This window comes from Castanea sativa, chromosome 8, assembly GCF_040712315.1.
Source record: "Castanea sativa cultivar Marrone di Chiusa Pesio chromosome 8, ASM4071231v1".
NCBI lineage: Eukaryota > Viridiplantae > Streptophyta > Magnoliopsida > Fagales > Fagaceae > Castanea > Castanea sativa.
In genome coordinates, this window is record NC_134020.1 from 37,034,497 (window position 1) to 37,060,064 (window position 25,568).

General features: G+C 33.7%; 3 protein-coding genes across 3 annotated transcripts; 1 reads left to right on the forward strand and 2 right to left on the reverse strand.

The window, feature by feature from the left end:
* The first annotated feature begins 3,176 nt into the window (after positions 1-3,176).
* Positions 3,177-9,815, forward strand: LOC142608383 (uncharacterized). Its single transcript, XM_075780159.1, has 12 exons — positions 3,177-3,380; positions 3,518-3,671; positions 3,762-3,842; positions 3,963-4,078; positions 4,372-4,425; positions 4,827-4,914; positions 5,045-5,137; positions 5,695-5,735; positions 8,034-8,087; positions 8,233-8,396; positions 9,050-9,119; positions 9,396-9,815. Exons 1-12 carry the CDS (start codon positions 3,285-3,287, stop codon positions 9,525-9,527), a joined length of 1,143 nt encoding a protein of 380 aa, XP_075636274.1. The 5' UTR covers positions 3,177-3,284; the 3' UTR covers positions 9,528-9,815.
* Positions 9,816-11,074: 1,259 nt separating this feature from the next.
* LOC142605503 (short-chain dehydrogenase/reductase 1-like) lies at positions 11,075-17,566 on the reverse strand. Its single transcript, XM_075776900.1, has 7 exons — positions 17,267-17,566; positions 16,944-17,050; positions 15,962-15,995; positions 15,637-15,880; positions 12,761-12,838; positions 12,491-12,682; positions 11,075-11,666 (listed from the first exon to the last, which is right to left on the reverse strand). Exons 3-7 carry the CDS (start codon positions 15,991-15,993, stop codon positions 11,289-11,291), a joined length of 924 nt encoding a protein of 307 aa, XP_075633015.1. The 5' UTR covers positions 15,994-15,995; positions 16,944-17,050; positions 17,267-17,566; the 3' UTR covers positions 11,075-11,288.
* Positions 17,567-18,737: 1,171 nt separating this feature from the next.
* Positions 18,738-22,899, reverse strand: LOC142606778 (short-chain dehydrogenase/reductase 1-like). Its single transcript, XM_075778117.1, has 5 exons — positions 22,868-22,899; positions 22,546-22,789; positions 21,663-21,740; positions 21,391-21,582; positions 18,738-19,076 (listed from the first exon to the last, which is right to left on the reverse strand). Exons 1-5 carry the CDS (start codon positions 22,897-22,899, stop codon positions 18,738-18,740), a joined length of 885 nt encoding a protein of 294 aa, XP_075634232.1.
* Between the last annotated feature and the right edge of the window lie 2,669 nt (positions 22,900-25,568).

A 25,568-nucleotide genomic window follows, 5' to 3' on the forward strand; every position in this document is an offset into this window, starting at 1 on the left:
AAGTGTTATGTGATATGAGAGACTTACCAGATACTACCTATTGCACACTGACTCGTAAGAGTTCAGGAAATTGTGAAAAACATGCCAAGCAACATGTTTTCCTTTATCAACTTTGAACCATTGGAGCTTTACTGAACATACTTCTTGGCCTTTCAAACCACGACTCCTAAAATTCCTTCGATGAGACTCATGAGTTGAAAATGAGATGATGTGCTATGAGCTTGAACCATGGGCTTTGACACCTTTTTATGTAAATATAGGTTCTTTTGGGTTTTAAAAGAAATTTTTCCAAAATTCATGATAATGTTGACGTGGTGTGGATTGCCAATGAAATAAAGCCATGTGGCGTGAAAAATTTGTCCTCAACATTAGTTTTGGATTTCATACCTTTATCACATTTCTCAGATTAGGGCATAAAGACAGTCTTTGATTTAGAAACCATGGAGGATGAGGGACCGAAAGAGTCAACATATCCTAAGCCAGCCTTATCAGAACTAGACTTTTGAGCACTCAAGACCTCATCAAGCTTTGCACTAGGCATCCTCTTTATTTGAGTTCTAGCTTGACTGAGCTCTACCTCAAGATTCTTGACCTTTTCATCTAATGAGGTGTTCTCCACAACAAGAGTCTCAACCAACCTTGTAGTTTCATCTAATTTGACTAATATATCAGTTTTTTCAGTTTTTAACTCATTAAACTCTTTTCTACAAAGATGTAATTCATTTTCAGATTTTATAAACTTAGTGCATAGCTTATTATAGGCTTCTTGAAGATTCAACTTCTTGAGTACTTCATCATCAGAAGAATCCTTACTGTCACTAACACTCTCTACAATTACCTTATCGATTGTGGTAGCAAAAGCCATAAAGTGACCACATTCATCCACATACTCATCAGAAGAGTCATTCTTAGTAGCACTCAAGGTAGCAACCAACCCTTTATCTTTTGACTTCCTGGTCTTTTCCTTCATAAGGTAGTTTAGGTACTCTAACCTCATATGACTAAAACCTTTACACTCATGGCACTGAATAAGAAGTTTCTCACTCTTACCATTCTTAGAGGATTTAGATTTCCTAGTAGGTTTGTCCTTATCCTTTTTCCTATATTGAAGAAGCTTTATAATCTCATTAGCTATGAATGTTAGATCCTCAACTTCATCATCATCTTCATCTTCATTTTTGCTTTCATTTTCATCTTCGCTTTCATCTTCATCTTCAGAGTCATCAATCTCTTCATCTATACCTTTAAGAGCAAAGTTTCTACTCTTTCCACATTTTCCCATTAAACCTAATCCCATCTCATAGGTTTGAAGGTTCCCTACAAGCTCAGTCGAAGGAATTTGATCAATATCCTTCACTTTTTCAATGGTAGTGATCTTAGCATAGAATTTTTCTGGTAATGACCTAAGGATTTTCCTAACAATTTTGGATTCTGGTATAGATTCTCTAAGGTTGAAGGCAGAATTCACAATATCCTTGAGTTTAGCATAAAACTCATCAAAGGTCTCATCCTCCTCCATCCTTATTTTTTCAAAACTACTAGTGAGTTTTTAAAACTTCACAGTCTTTACTGCCTTGGTACCTTCATAGGTGGTCTCAAGAATGGTCCAAACTTTATTGGCAACTTCTGTGAATGATATTTTTTTGAATTTCTCATTGGTCACTCCACTAAACAAAGCATTTAAGGCCCTACTGTTGAAATTTACCGCTTTGATTGTTGCTTCATCCCAAACCACCGGTGCTTCCTTTGGCTTAATCCAACCAACTTTGACAGTACTCATAATTAGTGCCATCAAATAAAGGAGGAATTAAAAGAGATTGTCCATGATTCATGACAACATGAGTCAAGGATCATACTTAGGAAATTAATCCAATCAGAGTGAACCTACTTTGATACCACATGTTGAGAAATTTAGACATCGATTGATAGAATCAACAAGTTTTAAACCCAAATTGTTAATTAGATTTATTATGAATAAATCTTGTTAAAACAAATAAACATCAATATTATGCACATTGGAATAGTAAATAAGATAAGATATGATGACCCAAGAAAATCAATGAAATAAACTAGTTTCACAGTAAAAAACTTGCAGGAAAACCTTCCCGAAAAACAATTCACTATAGTAAAGAGAAGTTTCAGATCTAGTACAAAACCTTTGTCCCTAGACTCTACAATCCCTGTAGATGAACTTGCAACAAAAACCTTCTACTGTTTTAGAATCTCTAAACTCTTCAATATATGAACGCTACAATTTTGCACTGATCCCAGTACGTGACTAACTCCAGCAACTTGAAGATGTTGTTGGCTGCAAAATTCTTCACTTCATCAACAATGAAGATTAAGAAGTACTTGGTTACAAAACCCAAGGGCGTAAAAGATGCAGTAATTTTTGCAGAGAGAATAAGGCACTAGGTCACTTTCTGCATGTGTTCTCTATATATAACGACCTTTAAAATAAGCCTTATATATGTCTAGGATTGTGAGAAAAGAAATCCTACATATACATGTTAACATGAGCCGAAAATCAGATCTGGAAATTTTGATTTTGTAGATCTCGATAGATTCAGTTTCTGTCGAGTTTCGTTCTTAAGTCTCGATAAATGCTGTTTCTATCGAGGTATTTGTCGAGCTTTAGTGAACAGTTTTTCTTCACTTGTTTCTTGGTCCTATCTTCATGGTTTTAATATTTGGCTTGAATAACATATTTATTGAAGTACTAAAATTATCCGAGATCTACTCAATTACAAAAAAGTGCATTTTGTCATATGATTAGCTTATTACATAAAATATGTCCTTAACAAATTCATTTATAGTCATTGCATATATATATATATATATATGATTCTATAATGTGTAATATATAAAAAAATGAAATTATTTTAACAAATATATTTTTAATTGAGTATAAATTCTATCAATTTCTCTTTTTCTTTTGGTGCTAAATCTATCAATTTCTTTATAGTATCTACCGTTACATTATAATATTCCCTCTAAAGATTCAATTTTTTTTTTATACAGTGAAATTAAAACCTTTGATTTCTTAATATTTTTATAAAACAACCCTGATTCTCAAAAAAAAAAAAACCCGGATTATGTAGGGACCAATGACAATAGTACGGTAATATTACCCGATTCATTGAATATATACTAATACACGTAATATTCTATCAATCGAGACTATCATTGTCTATTGAGACACGCTTGTTTCGTTTGTTTGGCTTTAGAAACTCGAAACAGCCAGCAACAAACGCTGTACACACCCAAAAAAAAAAAAAAAAAAAATGAAGACAATTCCGGTGGTTCTGATGGGTTGCGGCGGCGTTGGGCGGCAACTCCTCCACCACATTGTCTCCTCCCGATCTCTTCATGCCCAACTGGTCATTCTCTTTCATCCATCCTCCATTCTCAAATTTCACCCCATTTTTCAAAATGGGTTTTTTTTTTCTTCTCCACTGTCAAAATTCTTAATTTTTATGTGCTGGGCTGAGCTGACATGTTTGGTTGGAACTGGCAGGGTGTTCACTTGAGAGTTGTGGGAGTATGTGATAGCAAGTCATCCATTTTTGTGTCTGATGTCCTCTCCATGGAATTTGATGACAAGTTTCTTTTGGAACTTTGTCAACTCAAGTCCAATGGTTCTTCTCTCCTCACACTCTCTACTACTTCTGGTAATTCCATTACTATATATATCTATGTCTTTGCTTTTACTCATTAAAATGGATTTACAATTTTATTTGTATGTTTTTTTTTCTTTGAAGGAGCTGAATATCAAGTACTAACCAGTTCAGATTCAGCAACAAAACTTATAGACATTGCAGCTCTTCTGGGTAAATCAATGGGTATGTGGTATGCACGTGTGTGTTCTTTTATGTTTCACTGAATTCTAGAAATTGGGTTTTTTTTTGGGGGCCTGATTTCATGCTCTTGGTTTCGAATTTGGTATTTTTGATTTATTGTAGGTTTGGCCCTAGTGGATTGCTCTGCTAGTTCTGAGACTATTGGAGTAATGAAACAAGTGGTTGATTTGGGCTGTTGCATTGTCATGGCTAATAAAAAGCCTCTTACTTCTACAATGGTAATAAACTTAGACTAGTAGGTTTGGTAGATTGAAGTAATTATCTTTCTAAATGTGATGCAAGGAACATTATTATGGATTTGTTGTTATGTTATCATTTTTGTGATTGCCATCGTATTTACTGGGAGAAACTGCCAATAAGGTCCATTCTAATTAATATGTATATTTAAAGTGAAAGTGTCCTTGATTCATCTTATTCCTTGTTCACCATTCCTGCATGACAAATTTTTCTTTGAAATACCAATTAGTAAAATGAGGTATCTAAAAAGAACTCTGTATTTGCTGACCTGCAGGAGGATTATGACAAACTGGTCTCACATCCACGTCGCATTCGACATGAGTCAACTGTAAGTCACTTTTTCTTGATGCAGCGAGGAGCCTTTTTTCAATCCAATAAAAAAAAAAAAAAAAACTAAAGTATAAAGATGAAAGATATGTTATGAATGGGAAAAGTATGTCCATGCTAGCTGTGAAGTAGGAATTTTTATGATCAATATTGTACTATCAGCTGTTTGATCTATTATTAATGGCCTCCTTTTTGGTCCTGCTAAGCAACTGGCATTCTTGGATTCTGATTTATTATTTTTGGCTTATATAGATACCTGCAATTCATGTTCAGAGTGTTCATCATCGTGAACATGATGTTCATTTCATTCAATAAAAGTCTTATTACCTATATGAAAAAAAAAAAGATACCTGAAATTTGCTTAAGCAATTTCCACTGAATTGATTTTAGTTTTCTTGCTAGGTTGGTGCTGGTCTTCCAGTCATAGCATCCTTAAACCGTATACTTTCATCCGGAGACTCTGTCCATCGTATTGTTGGGAGTTTAAGTGGTACGAAATTTTCTTAAGTCATTGTTCTATGGTTACAGTACATAATGTCTCATAGAGAATTGCTTGCATTTGTATTCTGGGGGATCACATGTATGTGAATGATGGTTTTTATCTCTTGTATTTGTTGTAGGTACATTGGGGTATGTTATGAGTGAGGTAGAAGATGGAAAGCCATTGAGCCAAGTTGTTAAAGCTGCTAAAAGCCTGGGGTACACTGAACCAGGTTCATATAATTCTTCTGCTTTCCTATAAACTGCATTTGGCAACTATGACACTTACTTATCAAAAAAAGAAAAATAAACAAACACTCATAGTCTATGAAACTTGTGTTTGCTATCTGATAGAGGAAGTGAGGACCTGCATGACTTTTGGCTTTCAATTGTGTTATGTATTACATTTTTATTTGGAATAATTTGAATTTTAACAAATACTCAATGCTGTTTTTATTTTTTATTTTTTGTATTTATACTTAGGACTTTTGCTTTCAGTCGTTTTAATTACTTAATTGGTTGTTTTTTATTCTAAGTGTTCTTTGCCTTTCTTCCTCGTAATGTTTTTTTTTCGTAGTAATTCTTGAATAAATTATAAGGAAAAACAGGGATGCTGGTATCCCTGTGAAATTCACTTTTATTTATTTATTTATTATTATATGATTCTTGTTATTTCAAGTGACTTCTGTTCTTCTTTGTCTCTTGACTTGCAATGAGAAGTCAGGTCTTGGAAATTAATTGTGAAGTGTCTGACACTATGATTATCACTGACCTGATATCCACTTTGCAGATCCACGTGATGACCTCAGTGGAATGGATGTTGCAAGAAAGGTTTGGACATGGTCTATTTTATTTGTGTCCAATATTATTGTTATGTTTTTTCTATTTATTTATATAGGCTTCTAGCTCAACATCATTAGTATCAAAAACATGCTTCCTATTACAGAGACCTTGAATTGGACTGGTAGTGCATAATGCATGTTTCAATTTTGACTTGGTAAATTCATTTTGATTTGAAACTTTTACCTTTTGAGATAATCTTTCAATTGTGACAATCATGGTTTTTGAAGAAGAACAAACAAGACAAAATTCTGATAAGATAGCTTAAAGAAAAACTCTATTGACACCGTTTAAAACTCTTCACCATGCATAGTGCCCCACCACCACCACTAAACGGCCATCCTATTTACCGCTTTCTGCAGCTGTCCAACCATTTATGGTGGCCTACACCAAATCAATCGAGCTTTCAGTACCCACATCTATGCCCTTTAGTGCAATTTTGTTATCCCAACCCTTCATTCCATTACCCTAGGTCCACAATATTACCAGAAAAATTCATGAATCTCTTGCGGGATTCTATTGTGTTACTGAAAAGTCATGGATCTCTTGTTTGGTTGGAGAAATTGGTTTGGAAAACATTTTTTTTTGGATATTTGGAATCTAGTTCCTTGCAGCTTGATGCGGACTTTGTGGAGGGAACAAAATCATCATACTTTTAAAGATGCAGAAAGTTCGGTGACTTCATTGCAATCATTGTTTATTAGAGCTTATTTGACTAGTGTCATGTGTGGGGTTTTACCAATAATAATTCCATTGTTGATTGTAAAGAGTCGCTATACTTCTTTGTTATATATTTATTTTTTTGGATCAGTAAATGTGAAACTTTATTAAGAACAGAGAGAAAAAGAAACAGTGCATCCACTATACAAAGGAAGTGTACAGAGGCTGTGAATTGAAATCAGCTAGGAGTTCATAGATCCAAAAATTCTAGCCAATTTGAAAATCAGCAGGCCACTCAGAACAGCCATCCAATCAAAAAGAGTGCGAAGAAGTAACAATTTCAGATCCAAGGGTAAACACTTGATGCCTTTCAAGTGTGTGATTATTATGCTCTCTCCAGATAAGCCACATAATATTAAGGTAGAGCACCCCAAATTTCTGCTTTTTGATGCCGACCAAACCAACCTGTCCACTCCACCAAGGCCAAAATGCTCTGGGGCATCACCCAAACTATCCCCAACATGCCAAACACCATAGACCAAATTTCATACGCAAAGGGCAATGGAATAACAAGTGATAAACAGGGCAATGGAATAACAAGTGATAAACAGACTCACCACTCTGCTTACACATGAAACACCAATCTACCACACACAATCCTCACTTACGGAGGTTATGGTTAGAATTCCCCCTTAGTGGCTGTCCACACCAAAGAACCACCTTTGTTTGGGACCTTTACCTTCCATATACGCTTCCAATGAAAAGAATGATGTCCCCTAGGAGTCAAAGCTCTATACTAAGATTTTACCTCAAAAATTCTGCTTGTAGTCGGGAGCCATGTTAAGCGATCCTCTCTGGCCCCCTCAATCTTGGCAGAATATAAATGGGTGAAGAAAGAATGCAGGAGTTCCAACTCCCAGTCTTGACAGGATCTTGTAAATACCACATTCCAAAAAACAGTCCCATTCTGTTCATGCAATAAATCTGCCATCGTAGTTTTTTTTTTTTTAAATTTTTAATCTCTGGTAAATTGGAATATGAAAGGAAAAGTATCCTTTAAGACTCATGTCCCTGCACCAGCAATCATACCAAAAATGAATACCATCACCACTTGCCCCCTCGAACTAAAAATACAGGTTCCTACTTCTGTACATGATTTCTTATTCTTTGTAATTCTTTAGGCTTCTTTGTGTTCATTATGAATATGAAAGTAGTCATTTTTCAATGAAAAAGCTTTAGTTATACTTATATATATATATGTATGTGTGTGTGTATATATATATATATATAAATAAAAGTAATGATCATCCATTTTGTTAGTGTTTTAGCATATGAAACCTTCCAAGCTGTCCTGTTTCTTTTGTGTAATATGTGAATCAATATGGTTGTTCTAGTTTGACATGTTATCATTGATTTATAAATTATTTTGTACATATATTTAATTAGTATTTTTATGTACAACCCCCATCATATTCCTGATGTAAACTGTAAAGTGATTGTAATAGTCATGTAGATATCATCTACATAGCAGATCTCTCTGTGATGAGAATATAGATGTCGTGGTTTTTGAAATGCAGAACCATGATTTATTCCCCTTGCTCTAATTATTTCTTTTATATTCACATGCAGGGATTGATCCTTGCTCGGCTTCTTGGTTGGCGCATTAACTTGGATAGCATTAAGGTTAATGCTCTATTTTGTATTATCACAATCTTTCAGACTGAAATATCATTATTTTATAATTATGATGATGCTCAATTGATGTATATTAGTGCCGTCTTTTAATTTATTTATTTTTAATTATAAATTTGGTTACATATGTTTTCAGATTGAGAGCTTGTACCCTGAAGTAATGGGATCAAATGTAATGTCTGTTGAAGACTTCCTGGACAATGGGTTGTTATTGCTTGACAAAGATATCCAAGAGAGGGTTAAAAAGGCTTCTTTAAATGGGAATGTGCTGCGTTACGTCTGTGTGATCGAGGGATCAAGGTAATTTTTCTATTCACTCTAAGAAAGATATGGACAATTTTATCTAAATTACTTTTTACTAAATGTTTGAAGGTGTGTTGTATAAGAAGCATAAAGTCACACAATGTTAAAGTTTTCATTAAGGAACAAAGCAAAGGTGGTTTTGATATTGCAGTAGAATATATGCATCTTAATGGAATCATTGTAGAAACCCTTGTCACTTTTGTTAAAGTTCCTAGGATAATGATCTAAGGAGGTGTTATGAGTGAAGGTGAAAAGTGTCATGATGGGGGAAAATTTTTTGGTGCCTAACAGTGTGATTGGAAATTTTGTTACAGACAAAAGAAGTAATGATGAGGAATGAAGTTTCAAACACTTTTTTTGTTTGGTAATATGGAAGGAAAAGAAGTAAAAAAAAAAGAAAGTAGTTTCACTGAGGTTGTGTTAATATGTTATAGTTAATTTGTGCAATATGCTTTAAGTGTTGTACATAACCACAACCTTCCACTTCTCCCCAAAAGCATCCAATTTTGGATAATGGGGTCTGTTTCCTTCCATCTCTTTTCTCTTCTCACCTTGTTAAATTTTCACACATTGATGTGGTTAAAATGATTACGCACTCAAAGTCTTGGCTTTGCCATTGCCCTTATATATTTACTTTTTTTCATTCGTAGATGTGAAGTTGGAATTCAAGAGCTTCCCAAGGATTCTCCATTGGGAAGACTGAGAGGAAGTGACAATGTGGTAAGTACTGTGTTCTTTCTTCTCACTGTTTTATTTTTTTGCTGGTTAGCTAATGAAGGTAAGTATAATTCTGAAAACGCATTTTAGCACATCAGAAGATACTGCATCTACAACCAGGATGTCTCTATGAAATAGCTCATACCTAGTCAAATCTTTGACACTCATTTCACATCTTACTTAGCCTACATTCTGAAGTTCTTTTAGCTACATATGGCCCTGGTTACTTGTGTTGAGTCATAATATGTAAAGACTAATTTTCATTTGATGTAAATGCAGTTGGAGATATACAGTAGATGTTATTCTGAACAGCCACTGGTTATTCAAGGTGCTGGAGCTGGTAATGATACTACAGCAGCTGGAGTTCTTGCTGATATTCTTGATATCCAGGATTTATTTCCTGAAAAATAAATCTTTTGTGGCTGATGTAGAAGAAACTTGGGACCAGTGGTGATACGAATGTTACTTGCCACTTGCAACCAAGTGTTGGCAATATTTGGGAAAAATAGTATAAATATTTATTTCCTTGGAAAGCTGCCACTTGCAGTTAGGTCAATTTGCCTACAATGTTTGTATGCGCGAGTTCATGTATCAACCGAAATTCGGTGCAGATGCATTTTACTTAGTATTGTCAGCATACTGCCTTGTTGGTGTTTGGCAAGAGAGTACACTTTAAGTTTAATGCCCATTACCATGATATATATCCTAGGGCAAACTACACCAACCTCATTTGATGTTTCAGCAAACGATACTGCCTCCTGAAGAAACTATCCCTCCTAAACTATTGAAGAAATGGTAGTGAATTCAAAATTAATGTTTGACCTAACTTTGAGTTAAAAAGATGTTTGATATATTTTTTGAACGATAAGGTTTCTCTCCAAGGACAAGGTCTCTCTTTAGAAATCCTTCAAACTCCTCATATATATATATATATTAATTGGATGTAAATTTTGAAAATTTAACTATTGGATTGTGTTCTTTATGTCATTAACATGCATGTCAAATTTCATTCAAATAAGATATTATTATTTGATTAATAAACTTAATTTTTTAGCTCAATTTTAGACCACAACTTGAAATTTAAACATTTAATTGATAATATAGTTATTGATTTTCTTGAAATTTTGCAAAGAGTGAAGATATAATAAGGATATGGAGTTCAACGGTTAGAATTTCAAAATTCGTATCAAATAAAAAAAATATAGAAAAAGTTTGAAAGATTTTTCTCCAAATACTTTTTCTATCAATTTAAGACCTAATTAGTTTAAAATGGACCAAAGTGGACTGAATGAACCAAATTGAGCAGCAGTGGATCGAATTGGACCAAAAAGACCTAAGTGGACCGAATGAAACCAAAGTGGACAGAATTGGACCAAATGGAACTGAGGTGGAATAAATGGACCGAATTGGACTGAAATAATAAATATATACATAATATCACAAGAATAAATGTGTGTTTGAAATGGTTAGGTTTAAGAAGTCATTTCAAATTCATAATATCACAAGAATATTTGTTTGAGAAAAATCTCCAGAGGCTCAAACTATTATGTGGTGTTAAATTTGTATCAAATAATTTATATTAGTAATTGTTTTTCAAATACCTTAATTTGAAATCATCTCTCCAAACGTAATATTGGTTTCAGAAAAACTGTCATATTGCCCATTTCTTCATTTCTTTGATTTCTTTCTTTTTCCTTTTTCTATCCTCTGTTCATTACCATTGATAGTGGCAGAGTCAGAAAAATCTCTTCAAATTCTGTCAATCTGAGCATTAAAAATCCACTTGATTCCCAATTGATTATTCATAGCTTTTAGTTTTCAGTTCAAAGTGTGCATAGAATAGAGTTGGCCGGACATTTGTAGTCAATTTGCAGCTAACTCTACTTTACTCCCATTTTCTCTCCCTTAATTCAAACTGGCCAAATAGGCTGTAAGGTTCACTTCAAAATTGGAGAGAATAGTGGGAAGTTCATCTACAACACCATATTATGCATTTCTTGTTTTCCAAAGCTAAAACCAATACAATCTAATTCTTATCAAATATAGAGACAAGTTCATCTTTGTCTTCTTAAGTTTATTAATAGAAAAAGAAACGTAGCTCTTATCCAAAATTTACAGAATCCAAGTAGCAGAAGTTAAATCTGGACAAGGTGCAATTGGAAAACAGCTGAATCAAAACTCAGCCACTTCAGTACGATCAAAATAGCAGCCAGTAGGCCCTCCATCAGGTAAAAGAGCCAGCATAACTGGGCCTCTAGCTCCCTCTTCTACACTCAATGTCCCTGTGTTCCAGTTTATATCTGTCTTGACATAGCCAGGATGAACACAGTTGATACACATGTTAGGGAACTTCTTGGCAAGAATTCTAGTGTAGGCATTGAGGGTGACCTTGGACATGCCATAAGCAGCCACCGTCAATGGCCATCCATTGCCTTCAAGTGCATTTTCTTTCAAGTCGTGCAAAAATCTTCTTATAATGCCCTCTACTCTTTCTTCGGTTAGAGTCTCTACATCGCTTAGTTCTTTTCTTATATGCTCACCAGGAATTCTCTGCATAAAGTGATGCATGTAGTTGTATTAGATAATTTTTACTAATACGACACAGTTTTTCCATGTGGTGCTAGGACCTCAATGAAATAATTGATAAAATGTGGCAGTGATTAGCGGATTATCCAAGGATGAGATAGCTGCCAAACAGATTGTTCATGTAAAACCTCTTATTGATTTAAGCAAATACTGTGAACTACTGGTCTAAACTCACTCTACCATTGTGTTCAGAGCAGATGATATCACATGCCTTGTTTTTATCATCTATTATACTCTGATGTGAATGAAAACGAGGTCCTCTTATGATGTTGGAGGTAAATCTAAGTAATAGGCTGGTATTTTGGGGCTCATACATCTCGCAACACACATGCTTAAAAAACATGCCACAAGAACTTTACTGTCACAAGAACACATGCAATTTTCATCTCGACTTTGGTCCAAGTTCAATTTTTGTCCCTCAAATTTTGAAAAAAAGTTATATTTTAGTTTCTTAAAAAGTTAAAATGCTTGAATTTTGTCATTTCTACGTAGGGACAACATTTTTTACGATTGTTGATATTGATAGTTGTGATTAGTGTATAATAAAAGTGATGTTAATGTTAACCACAGATGAAAGTAATGTTATCCTAATCACAACTGCAATATCAACCTGTATGTTATTTACCTTCTAACCTTATTTTCTATTTTTTTTGTGGGCCACCAAATTTTGGTTCTGGCTGCCGAAGTAGCTTATTAATTAGAATAGGGTTTATGCAGCAAACACTATGACAATTTGTACAAGGCTAAATGTTAAATAAATGTGTGGATATAGGAGATTAGCTTTTCACCTTTAGCTGACTCCAGCGAGAGGACAAATTTACTATCCTTGCTCCTGCAGGGGAAAGCTGTAATAGTGGCAGGAGAGCCTCAGTTACTCTTCTCACACCATAGTAATTAGTATTCAAGCATTCTTCTGCTTTCTCATAAGTTGTTTTAACCACTGCTTGAAGTTGAACCATATTGTCAGCCTGGCCTGAGAACTGCATTCAAGTAGTCATGGGTATCGGTATGAACAAGGCATGCATCAACAATTTACTGCCTTTATGTTATGAACTTACCCAGGATGAAGGGTCTATGTTTAAGGCCTTTAGGCCTTCCATATCAACCACAACCGCTGAAGCTCCAGCATTATTAACCTGCAAAAGTCAAATGAAGGCCATACTATATCTGTTAATTAAGGAAAGATGGTTAATGAGTCATTACACAAACTAGAGTTCATGTAAGCTTTTTAAAAATCTTAGGATTCTATATCTTGTACTTTTGCAGCTGAGAAAAACAAATCATAAAAGGTATTGTAATTTAAAAAAAAAAAAAATTAAAAGCAGCAAATTGTAAGTACTTGTATCTTATTATTATCAAGTACTTGGGGTAATGATTAGGGGTGTTCGCAGTGCAGTGCGATGCGGTTTTAGGCCATTTTTAGCACCGTACTTTGCGGTGCGGTTTAGTCAAAACTATAACTGCACTGCACCTCATTTTTGCGGTCACATGTATGGTGCGATGCGGTGGTGCGGTTTAAAGTTCAGCCAAAACCATAACCGCTCTGAACTTAATTTTTGCGGTCACATGTGCGGTGCGGTATATAAGATATGGTTTGAAGCCGGTATATTTTTCAAATTTTGGGCTTTTCCTACCTAGCTCAAAACTGATTTTTCTATTTGTTTTGGGTGAAGTTTTAAACTATTAAGAAAGTTTTTCTTTATTTTGGGCTGGCTTTTCTAATCAACACTTGCTAGGATTATTAAAATTTTTTTTCTTGAAAAATAGAGTTATTAAAATATTAAAAATATATTTAATATTAAAAAAAAATATTAATATATACAGAGGGTGTGGTGTGATTTGCGCAGTTTTCTTATTATAAAACCGCAAATTACACTGCACTATACAGTGCAATTATGCTATTTTACAAGCGGTTTTAGTGCGGTTTTTGTGGTTTGGTAATTGGTAAACATGCAATAAGGTCATAAGGCCATTGCGGCATGAGATCTCTTATTATAGAAGGCCTACCAAATTATTATGCATTGACCAGCAAAATGAAGACTACCCTTCTGTCTTTCTGAACTATGTTAATCTTGCACCTCATTTCCATCGTAATCCAAGTTATCCAAATTAAAACGTATATCTGTAGTAAATTAGTAACAGTGTATATTATTGATAGACATGGTCAAGTCTAGAACAATATATAATATATGAGTTCAGTTAAAATCTCATTCCACTAAATCCAGTAGACTTATTTCAAGACATCGCTATTTTATACCACAAAAATATAATTAATAATTTCACAAATAAAGTTTAATAATTTGTTCATAATAAAGGCACTAGAAATTATTATGTCAAATAACATAATTCTAACATAATTAGTGAATGATCTATTTGGTCGAAGTTCAAGCTTTTTTATTTTATTTTGTTTTTTTGGTAAATAAAAAATGGTTAGAGGGAGTGACCATTGTGACTTATCTACCTAGGCATGACCATAGTAACACTCTAACCTTATTGTTTGTTATATTTAACCGCTATGAGAGATAGAGTTAAGAGGCAAGGACAAAAAAGATAACAACTGAGGCAACAAACTGCATGATCTGTGAAGAACATGTTGATACAAATTTCATCACGTAACTCTTGGAGGCATTAACTGATTGTAAAGTTACTGCATCTCATTTTCATTTTAGCAAAATCCGAAGTATAACCCTTATCTAATTTGGCTACACATTTTAATTGAATGGCTGGTATAAGATTCAAATTGGAAAGAATTTCATCCATAAAATTTTGGCTATACATTTTAATTGAATGGTTACAATGTTAAGTTTGGAATCAATTTAAGATTCAAATTAAGGGTGTCAATGTTTGACACGGTCTGTGATACGAACATGACATGGGTATTTATAGGTAAGAGTAAAGCCTTAGCGGGTTCAGGGTCATAAACGGATCGACCCAAAAACAATACGATAAAAAATGTGTCATAAGCAGGTCAAACAACGTGACTCATATAATAAATAAATATTTATTTTATTTTATATTTGTCAAATAACTTTTATATTCTAATTAAATAGAAAAGTGAGTAATTACAAAAACTTATAAGTAATATAATTGTAAGTTCAAACTTTACAAACCCAAAAAATTCTATGAATAATGTTCATAGTCATAGTCATGATCAGTCTACTAGTTACTTTAACTCCTTTAATATTGATACTTAGCATTTGGCGAGTTTTGTAGATGTTATATTCTTTGTTGAACTATGTTATTTTGAATTTTGGTTGAAGTGTACGTACTTCTTTTTGGATGTAAAGAACTTATTTCTAGATGAATGTTATATTTTTGTTGAACTATGTTATTTTGATTTGGGTTGAAGTGTATACACTTTATTTTGGGATGTAAAGAACTTATTTCTAGATGGATGATATTACATTATTGACTTAATATTTATTAAGTACTTTAATGTTATTTTGAACTTTTGGACGATGTATTTTAAGTATTTGATGTTATTATTGACTTTCAAATTGTATGCCTTATAGGTATTTTGATGTTATGAGTTTGTATTAAATTTGTTGTTTATTAAACTTTATAATAATATTAATTAGGTGTTTTTTTGAAGCAGGTTAAATGACTTGAATTTATGTCAACCCAACATGTTTAATATTAGGCAGGTTGAAATGGATCGTATCACATTTGTGTTAACCCAACATGACCCGATTTTTAAGCGTGTCGAGTAGGTCATGTCATGTTAACCCGCTTTATTAACAGGTTGTGTTAGTGTTGAAAAGTCATGACACGATTATTAAATGAGTCAGATTTAGGTTGAGCCATTTAATCAAATATCCCTACCTCAACATAATACGCTAACTAGAATTGACATCCCTAATTCAAATCCCTCTCCCTTCTTTACTTGATGTAACATTTGAAAAAAAGAAAAAGGATGAAAGAGTTTCATCCTTACCAAGATATCAAGCCTGCCATATTTTTCCTGGATGAAATTGGCCAAGGAGTTGATGCTAACCGGGTTGAGAACATCGAGCTGATGGAAAACTACATTCGACAAACCTGACTCATGGAGCTTCAGCATAGCCTCCATCCCCCTCTTCTCATTTCGAGCTGTTAAAACAACTGTCACACCTTGAGATGCAAGTTGCCGCACAGTTTCAAGACCGATGCCCTTGTTTGCGCCTGTAACCACTGCATACCTATAACCAACAATGTGGTTCTTGTCAAGAACATGTTAGCTAACTGCTATGTAAAAGCAACTGAAAAATATATCAATGTACCTCTCTGCTGCATGCTTTCCATTGCTTCCCATTTCTGAAAAATATATTAACTTTAATTATCTCATAAGGAAACAAAAAAGGATGCAGAATAGGATAAAGAATTATTATTTTATATATATTAGAATGGATCGGGTTGGGTTGGTAAGTCGGCTTGGAGGGTGTTTTTAACCCAACTTTACTTTATTGGGTTGAAAAATTCCCAACCCAGCCCACATGGTTGGATTGCAGCGGTCAGATTGGTGAGTTGTATATACATATTTTATATCTTGTTATTAAAAATTATGTCATCAATTATTTAAATATTTTTTCAATAAATTATAACAATTTATATAATATGCTTAAGTTGTATTAAAAAATTTCAAATCAAAACTAATTCTCAAAATTCCAAAATAAATCAAACCAAAAAAATTCAAATAAAGATAATAATAAAATAAACTTATATTATATACATCGAGGATCGGGCTGGGTCAAATGGGTTTACAAGCTATCAATCCGAACTTGACTTGACTCAATGTTAAAAATAAAATTTTAACCCAATCAAATCCATCAATCCACATAAACCAACTTAAGGCATCAAGTTGAGTTGATTTCCTCGATTTGGTGGGTTTGATACACACCCCTGAACATTAGGTGTAAAACACATAGTATGGTTGGTGTTGGATTATGCCTATGAAAGTGTACGTGAACTGTGATTTCATTTTGGTAGGACTAAGTTTGGATTTTGTCATGTTATTATAAAATCGATATAGAAATGGTGAGAGTCAATATTTATTTATATATTAGTGACATAGTAAAATCTAAACAACTTATTTCAAAATAGGTATATAAGATTTTAAAATCTTATAATGGATTTCTCGTGAGTAGTTTAAACCATCTTAATTCTCAAACCTAAAGAGAAAGGAAAATATTGATATTAAATCTGTTTTTGAAATGAAAAGGAAACATACAACGGGATATGTTAAGATTGTTTTAGAGATCTTACAGTAACTTCGCCGTGAAGATCCAATATTTTTCTCACAGGTGATGGCTTTTTAAGAGCTGTGACAATTGACAAGTGTTTAAAGTTACTCTAGGAAGGTTGATTAACGCCTGCAACAAATCATAGGAATGGTAAGTGGTTAGGTTACTGATTTTAATTTTAATTCATAATTTAAATTATTTTTTTATCTACACTCACATGACAACTAATAATAATTCATTACTAAAAATTTATTATAAAAATATTGTAATTTATATAATTTCTCTAAAAAAAAAAATGGACAAAGAATCCATAGAGTTAAGATTTCCCAAAGATGGTTAATTTACCTCTTGAAGGGTAGTAAGAAGTATAATAATCAGTAATGATCTCCACTCTCTGCAGGGGGCTCTGACAGCAGCTTTTAGATTACATATTGGTATTGACTTTGTGAGATATGTAGGACTGGGCGTCACAGAGAACATGGGACTGGGGAGGACAGAGGAGGAGCCTCAAAGTAGAAGAAGTCAGAAATAGCTAAGGAAAGTGAGGAAAGTGGAACCGCCGCACAGCACATACCTTTGTAGAAACCATCAACCAGTCAACCTCTTTTTGGCCTTTTTTACTTGTTTTCTCTATGCCAGGCCTGCCTTGATAACTGAGTGTGCACGCTTATCAATACATGTGGCTGACATATCGTATTGAGGAGCCGAGCACTCATATCATATTGGACTCTCAAATTTTTTTATTTATTTTTTAAAATAGTTTTTAAATCAAATTGGTTACTGTGAGAAAAAAAAAAAAAATCCCAAACTGATTTCAATTTTGTATCACGAGTCTTATTTAATTTTTAATTTTGTATCAAATGAAATAATAAGTGTAAAAATTGATGAGTTTGAATCTAATTAGATTTTAAATTAGGTTTCAATTAAAGTCTATTTTCTTGTCATATATCCACCTAAGTTTTTAATTTTTGTAGAAAATGAATTATTTGGTGTAAAAATAAAAAAAGTTTAAAATTAATTAATTTTTAAATTATATATATAATAAGAAATCATCGTATATTTTAGATATGTATATTTAAAAAAAAAATAAGCTAATACTAGGTATAATTTGAACATCTTCTAAAAAAATGCTAATTTAAATAGTATAATTATAATTATTTTTAATTGTATTTGTGTAGATAGACGGACTAGATACTAGTTTATATTAGTAATTTTTCTTCAAATACATTTATTTTAAATGATCTCTCCAAATGTTATATTGGTTTCAGCAAAGTTGTCATTTCAGCAAAATTGTCATATTTCCCATTTCTTCATTTCGTTAGTTTCTTTATTTTCCTTTCTCTATCCTCTGTTCATTAATGCTGACAGTGGCAGAGTAAGAAAAATCTCTTCAATTTCTGTCAATCTGGACATTAAAAATCCGCTTGATTCCCAATTAAATCATATAATAAATTGATTATTCATAGCTTTTAGTCTTCAGTTCAGAGTGTGCATAAAAGAATGAAACACAGTAGGTTGTGTAGTTCACTTCAAAATGGGTGAGAATAGCCGGAAGTTCAACACCACCATATCAAAAAAAAGGAAAAAAAGTATTTCTTGTTTTCCAAAGCTAAAACCAATGCAATCTAATTCTTATCAAATATAAAGATAAAATCATCTTTATCTTAATGCAATCTAATTCTTATCAAATATAAAGATAAAATCATCTTTATCTTCTTAAGTTTATTAATAAAGAAAGAAACATAGTTCTTATCCAAAATTTACAGAATCCAAGCAGCAGAAGTTAAATCTTGACATGCAGCCAGTAGGGCCTCCATTAGGTAAAAGAGAGCATAATTGGGCCTCTAGCTCCCTCTTCTACACTCATTGTCCCTGTGTTCCAGTTTATATCTGTCTTGACATAGCCAGGATGAACACAGTTGATATACATGTTAGGGAACTTATTGGCAAGAATTCTAGTGTACGCATTGAGAGTGGCCCTGGAGATGCTATAAGCATGCACCATCAATGGCCATCCATTGCCTTCAAGTGCATTTTCTTTCAAGTCATGCAAAAATCTTCTTATAACGGCTTCCAATCTTTCTTCGGTTAGAGTCTCTACATCACTTAGTTCTTTTCTTATATGCTCACCAGGAATTCTTTGCACAAAGTGATGCTTGTATTACATAATTTGTAATATAACACATTTGTTCCATGTGGTGCTGGGAACTCAATGAAATTATTGATAAAATTTGGCAATGATCAGTGGATAATCCAAGGATGCGATAACTGCCAAACAGACTGCTCATTTAACTCCTCTGTTTGATTTAAGCAAAAATTGATACTCTCAATAAGGGCCGGCCCAAACATTTTGGAGGCTTAAGGCAGAGTCTTCAAACAATTCTTTATGTTATTATTTAAATAATATTTATCTAGCATTTTATATAAGAGTTTAAAAAAATCCATTCTTTTTACTTTTTGATATGATTTTTTTGAGAAAATGTTAAAATTATATCAAATTTTATTACAAACTGATGTTGTAACGGATGCAATTAGTGACATGAAGCTTACAAAAATGCTAGAGATATTATAAAATTTACAATATGAGAATTATAAAGATATATCACCAATCACAAAAATTCATTCAAAAATGCATTTAATAGTTTATTGAAGCTCACCTATCATATACATTGTTACATCAAATTATAAAATTTATAGTATTTTTAATATTTTCCTATTTTAATTACTTGTGATTAGTAATACATCTATATATAAGGCCTATTTATTTAAATTTGTCCTATCTCTAGATTTAGCATTACTTAATTCTTTGGGCCTTCTTAATAGTGAAAAAAAATGTAAACTATTTTTTTTTTTTAACATCTCCAAAAAAAAGAAAAAAAAAAAAATTCCCCCCTCCCCCTGCGAATTTGGGGCCTTTCTCTAATAAGGGCCCTAGGCAACGGCCTAGTGAACTGTTCTGAACTCACTCTATCATTGTGTACATAGCAGATGATAACACGTGCCTTCTTTGCATCTAATGCATAAGACTCTAATGTGAACGAAAATGAGATCCTCTTATGATGTTGGAGGTAAATCTAAGTAATAGGCTAGTATTCTGGGGAGCATTCATGTCATAACACACTCATGCTTAAAATGTGCATCAAAAGAACTTCACTGTCATTTTGTCCTTTTGGAGATTTTTGTTTCTCATGGATTAAGGCTGCGTTTGGTTCGGCAGTAAATGGTTTCCGGGTGTAAAATGATTTCAGCTGAAAATATTTTCGGGAAAAGAAAATATTTTTAGGTGTTTGGTAACATTTGAAAAAACACTTTGAAAAATATTTTCAGGTGTTTGGTTGTCATCTTGAAAATATTATAGAAAATACATTTTGTATTTGTTGCTCACATTTTCTCACATTTTCTCAACTTCCAAACAAATATCATTTCCTGATCTAGAACAACAAAACCCAAAAAAAAAAACTCATCAAATTTTCTCAATGAAGCACAACAAAACCCAAAAATAAAAAAAAGCTCATCATCAAAAACCAAATCCGGTCAGATAGAACGAAGACAGAGAGAGAGAGAGGCGACTGGCGACGGCGAAGGGGAGTTCGCGCCGGCGCGGTGCGGCGATGGCGAAGGCGAGATCGCGCCGGCGCGGTGCGGCGATGGCGAAGGCGAGATCGCGCGGCGCGGCGACTGGCGATGGCGAAGGCGAGATCGCGCGGCGCGGCGACTGGCGATGGCGAAGGCGAGATCGCGCGGCCCGGCGATGGCGATGGCGAAGGGGAGATCGCGCCGGCGCGGCGATGGCGATGGCGAAGGCGCGATCTCGCCGGCGCGATCTGGGTGCTCTCTCTCTCTCTCTTCGTGCTCTGTCTCTCTCTCTCTTCGTGCTCTCTCTCTCTCTTCGTACTCTGTGTGATAATTTTCCGGAAAATTTCAATTTGAAGGTAAAATAGACATGGAAAACGTTTTCCGGGTGGGGAGGGTTTATTTTCCGGTCAACTGATTTCATTTTCCGTTTGACCAAATTTTTAGGTGTTGCCAAACACCCATAAATGCTGAAAATATTTTCCGGAAGTGATTTACTGTCGAAACAAACGGACCCTAAAATGCAATTTTCATCTTGCAAATTAGGTCCCAGTTCAATTTTTGCCCCTAAAAATAAAAAAGCTTCAATTAGTTTCTTAAAAATTTCAAGGGATGAATTTTGTCATTTCTACCAACATGGGTTTTAACAAGTCTCGAACACAACATTTTTCACAATTGTTGATATGTACTATTGTTATTGGTGTTCAGTAAAAACAATGTCAATGTTAGACCTAGGTTAAAGTAATGTTGCTCTAATCACAACAGACAATACCAGCCATTGTGTTAGTTACCTTCTTACCTTATACTCTCCTTTTTATCTATTTATGGATATATGACAATTGGTACAAGGCTAAATGTTGAATATATGTATAGGTAGAGGAAGGTTAACCTATTACCTTTAGCTCACTCCTGAGGGAGGACACATTTACTATCCTTGCTCCTGCAGGGGAAAGCTGTAATAGTGGTAGGAGAGCTTCTGTTACTCTTCTCACACCATAGTAATTAGAATTCAAGCATTCTTCTCCTTTCTCACAATTTGTTTTAATCACTCCGTGAAGTTCAATCAACTTGTAAGCCTGCCCTGAGAGCTGCATTGAAGTAGTAGTTACGGATATCGGTCTAAACAAGGCATGCATCAAAATTACTGTCTTTATTTTTATGAACTTACCCAGGATGAGGGGTCTATGTTTAAGGCCTTTAGGCCTTCCTCATCAACCACAACTCCAGAAGCTCCATCATTATTAACCTGTAAAAGTCAAAGGAAAGTCATATTACATTTGTTAATTAATGAAAGATGGTTAATGAGTCATTACACAAACTAAAGTTTATGTAAACTTTATTTTTTATTTTTTTTATACATTTTGTACATAGTTAATGGATCACTCACTACACCCAAAGTTGGTGAACTTTTTTAAATATCAGAATTCATAATAAAGGCATTATAAATTAGTGTCAAATCACAAAATTATAAATTATCAGAATTCATAAATGATCTAAATGGTCAGAGGTTTTCACATCGAGCTAATTTTCAAGTATGCCTATCAGCCTATCACGATTATTCGTGATATCCAATGTCTATGAGAAGAAAGTGTTCATAAAAATCTAGGCAACATACTGAATGATTTGAGAAGAAAGTGTTCATACAAATTTCATCAAGGAATTTTTGGAGGCATTAACTGATTGTGAAGTCACTGCATCTCATTTTCATACAAATATCTATACACAAAGTACTGTGCCTAAAGAGATTTCAGCAAAATCCCATGTACCCTTGAAATAACTTGCCTAGCTATACACTTTAATTGAATGGTTGGTATAAGTTTCAAATTGGAAAGAATTAATTTCATCCTAAATTCCCACATACACTTAATAATTTGGCAATACATTTTACTTGCATGGTGGGTATAAGGTTCTAAGGAAAAAAATTATTAAGAGTCTTGTAATTCAGTAACAGTGTTTTTTACGAAGAGAATAACGGTTTGAACACCCTCTCTAACTTGATGTAACAATTAGAAATATAAAAAAAAAAAAAATGGAAAGAATTGCATCCTTACCAAGATATCAAGCCTGTCAAATTTTTCCTGGATGAAATTGGCCAAGGGCTTGATGCTAACTGGGTCCAAAACATCGAGCTGATGAAAGACTATATTTGACAAACCCAACTCCTGGAGCTTCAGCAAAGCCTCCATCCCCCTCTTCTCATTTCGAGCTGTCAAAACAACTGTCACACCTTGAGATGCAAGTTGCCGAACAGTTTCAAGACCAATGCCCTTGTTTGCCCCTGTAACCACTGCGTACCTATAACCAACAGTGCGGTTCTTGTCAAGAAAAGTTAAGCTGCTATGTGTAAAGCAACTGAAAAATATAATAATGTACCTTTCTGCTGCATGCTTTCCATTGCTTCCCATTTCTGCAATGCTTGGATGCCTTGATAAATTTCTCTCCTGCTTTCTTTTGGCTTTTATGTAAGCTCAACCTGTTGGTTTCTCAGTTAGCTCAATAACTTTCCAATATTATTCTTGAAAGATCAAAAGGTATCAACCAGTATATGCACACAGTGTTATTAATTACTTGCAGCCAAACCCCGTAAATGCTCCATTAAATACTAGTATTGATCCAACTTTCAGTTAAAGAAAAGAAAAGGGCAATCATACTTACAATTTACAGCTAGGAAAGGAAACAATATTAGTGTTGAGTCGAGCATATATATATTGAGATGCTGGTGATCCAAGAGTGATGAGATATGAAAAAAGAGGATATTACACCCTCACTATTTAAAGAAGGGGAAGTAACTTGAGCCTAGTACCTAGTTGGTGTTTGCATTGCATGCAATGCATAGTGAAAGACAGAAAGTGGGGTGTGCATGGTTTTCTTTCTCTTGGAAATGCCGAAAAGCATATGGTAGATGCCTGGTATTATTCCTAGATAATATCTAGTAGATATGCCGCATCACAGCCTTATATGATGTGTGGAGAGATTGTTATTATAACTACTAGTGTTTTTTAAGAAGACAAATGGTGAAGATTGCACTCCTCTTATTTGCGGGTGCCGTTTTGGGGAAAGAGGATGAAAATGACAAACTTTTATATATATATATATATATATATATATATAAAATTTTATGTTCCACATTTAGTATTATACTTTATGTTTCACCAATTACTATATGTTATGTGTCTTTTGAAATAAAATAAAATAAAAACTTTGGTTATTTTATAAGAAAATAACAAAAAACATGTGGCAGGCTAGATTGCTAGAGTATAAAATGGAACACTTCAAATAAGATAAATGATTTTTTATTTTTTAGATACATTAGGTGTCAATAATATATTATGTATGTTTGTGATCATCTATGATTTTGGTTAATAGTAATTAATCTCATAGTAGTTTTGTACGTGGAAAAATGTTATTAGGACATGTTAGGAATACAGAAGCAAATAAGAGGAGATGCGATGAATATGGTTCAAGTTTTTTTTTTTTTTTTTCTTTTATTTTTATCATTAATTTTAGGTAAGTAAAATTAAAATTAAGAATAAGTGGACAACTGGCTTATCTTGATAGGTGAAGAATGGGATGGAATAAAAAGAGTGTGACACAAGATTTGGATTCATCCATATTCATGTCCTATCCATTTTGATAAGACTGAATTTGATCATTTTACTATACCATAATTTAAATTGATATTGAAATGGTGATTAAACTACTAGAAAAAGGCTCTTTTGCAACAAAGTTATTGCAACAAAAAGACATTATAGTGGCAATAAGCATAAATATGTGTGTATATTACTTTTTGTTGCAAGAAGAACTTAAAATACTAATATATTGCATCAATATTTTATTTATTGCTATAACTTACTATTGCAATAGACTAATAGCATTTATTTTCTCCAATTTCAAAGAGATTTGTTGCAATAAGTTTCTAGAGGTACTTTATTGTAACAAAAATTACTATTGCAGTAACCTTTCGCAACAAAAATTTTGTTGCAATAAATTATAACAATAATATTTTCTATTGCAATAAAGTTTTTTAATAATAATAAAAATCTTTTATTGTAACAAAAATATATTGCAACAAATTTTTTGTTGCAATAGTTTATTTCCACAAACTTTATCGCAACAATGGGCAACAAATTTTTTTTGTTGCAATAGAGGTTTATTGCAACAATATGAAGCTTATTGTAACAAAATACTTTATTGCAATAAGGCTAAATTCTTGTAGTGGAACCTCAAGTTTTTGGACTTTTTGGGTTATGTTTAGTTCAGTCCAATATCATGTATCACTTGTTATAGCGTTTGGGTACCCTATTTGATCAAATCTTAGGTCTAAATTGTCAACTTATCCAAACTGAGCTACATGAATGAAATATTAAAAATGTTGCATTTTACTTATGGTTAAACATTAGACTAGACTTGGTTTGGGTACATTTTATAATGGCCTCATTCAGGCAAAGCGAGTGAGTCGGCCATGCTAACACCTGGTCCTTTAAAGTTGCAATTTACTTATATAGGTGTCTTTCTTGAACCTAGAAAGTGAAACAACTGAGGCCCTTTTATGGTGTGTTTGGGCTTCTTGTCAGCAAATTGCAAAGACAACCAAGTAGAGACAAGCCCAAGCCCAACACCAGTAGCCTGATGCTCGTCGTTTGGGAAAAAGTTCGTATAGCTAAGAGCTATATATATAGCTCTTGTATCCCTTTCCTTTTGTGCCTCATATAAGCTTTTCAACGTAGACTTGCTCTATTACATGTAGAAAGTACTCCTCACTCTCCCTCACTTCCACAACCTAGTTCTTTTTCTTCTTCTTCCCAAAACATTCCTTTCTCAGTCTCTACCTCCAACAACTCTCACCCTATACCAATCGCTCCCCCAACTCCATCAACACAATTCGCGCCCTCTGATGATCTTTCCCAAAAGGAGATCTCCATCTTCATCATATTGGTTGCCCTTCTCGTCATTGCTCTTGTGTGTTTTCTCTGCCATTGGGTGACACACAAAATGAAGAGCAATTGGGCTAGACATGTAGTCGTCAACCCACTCCCACCACCACCAGAGAATGAAATAGCTAAGGAGGCATTTG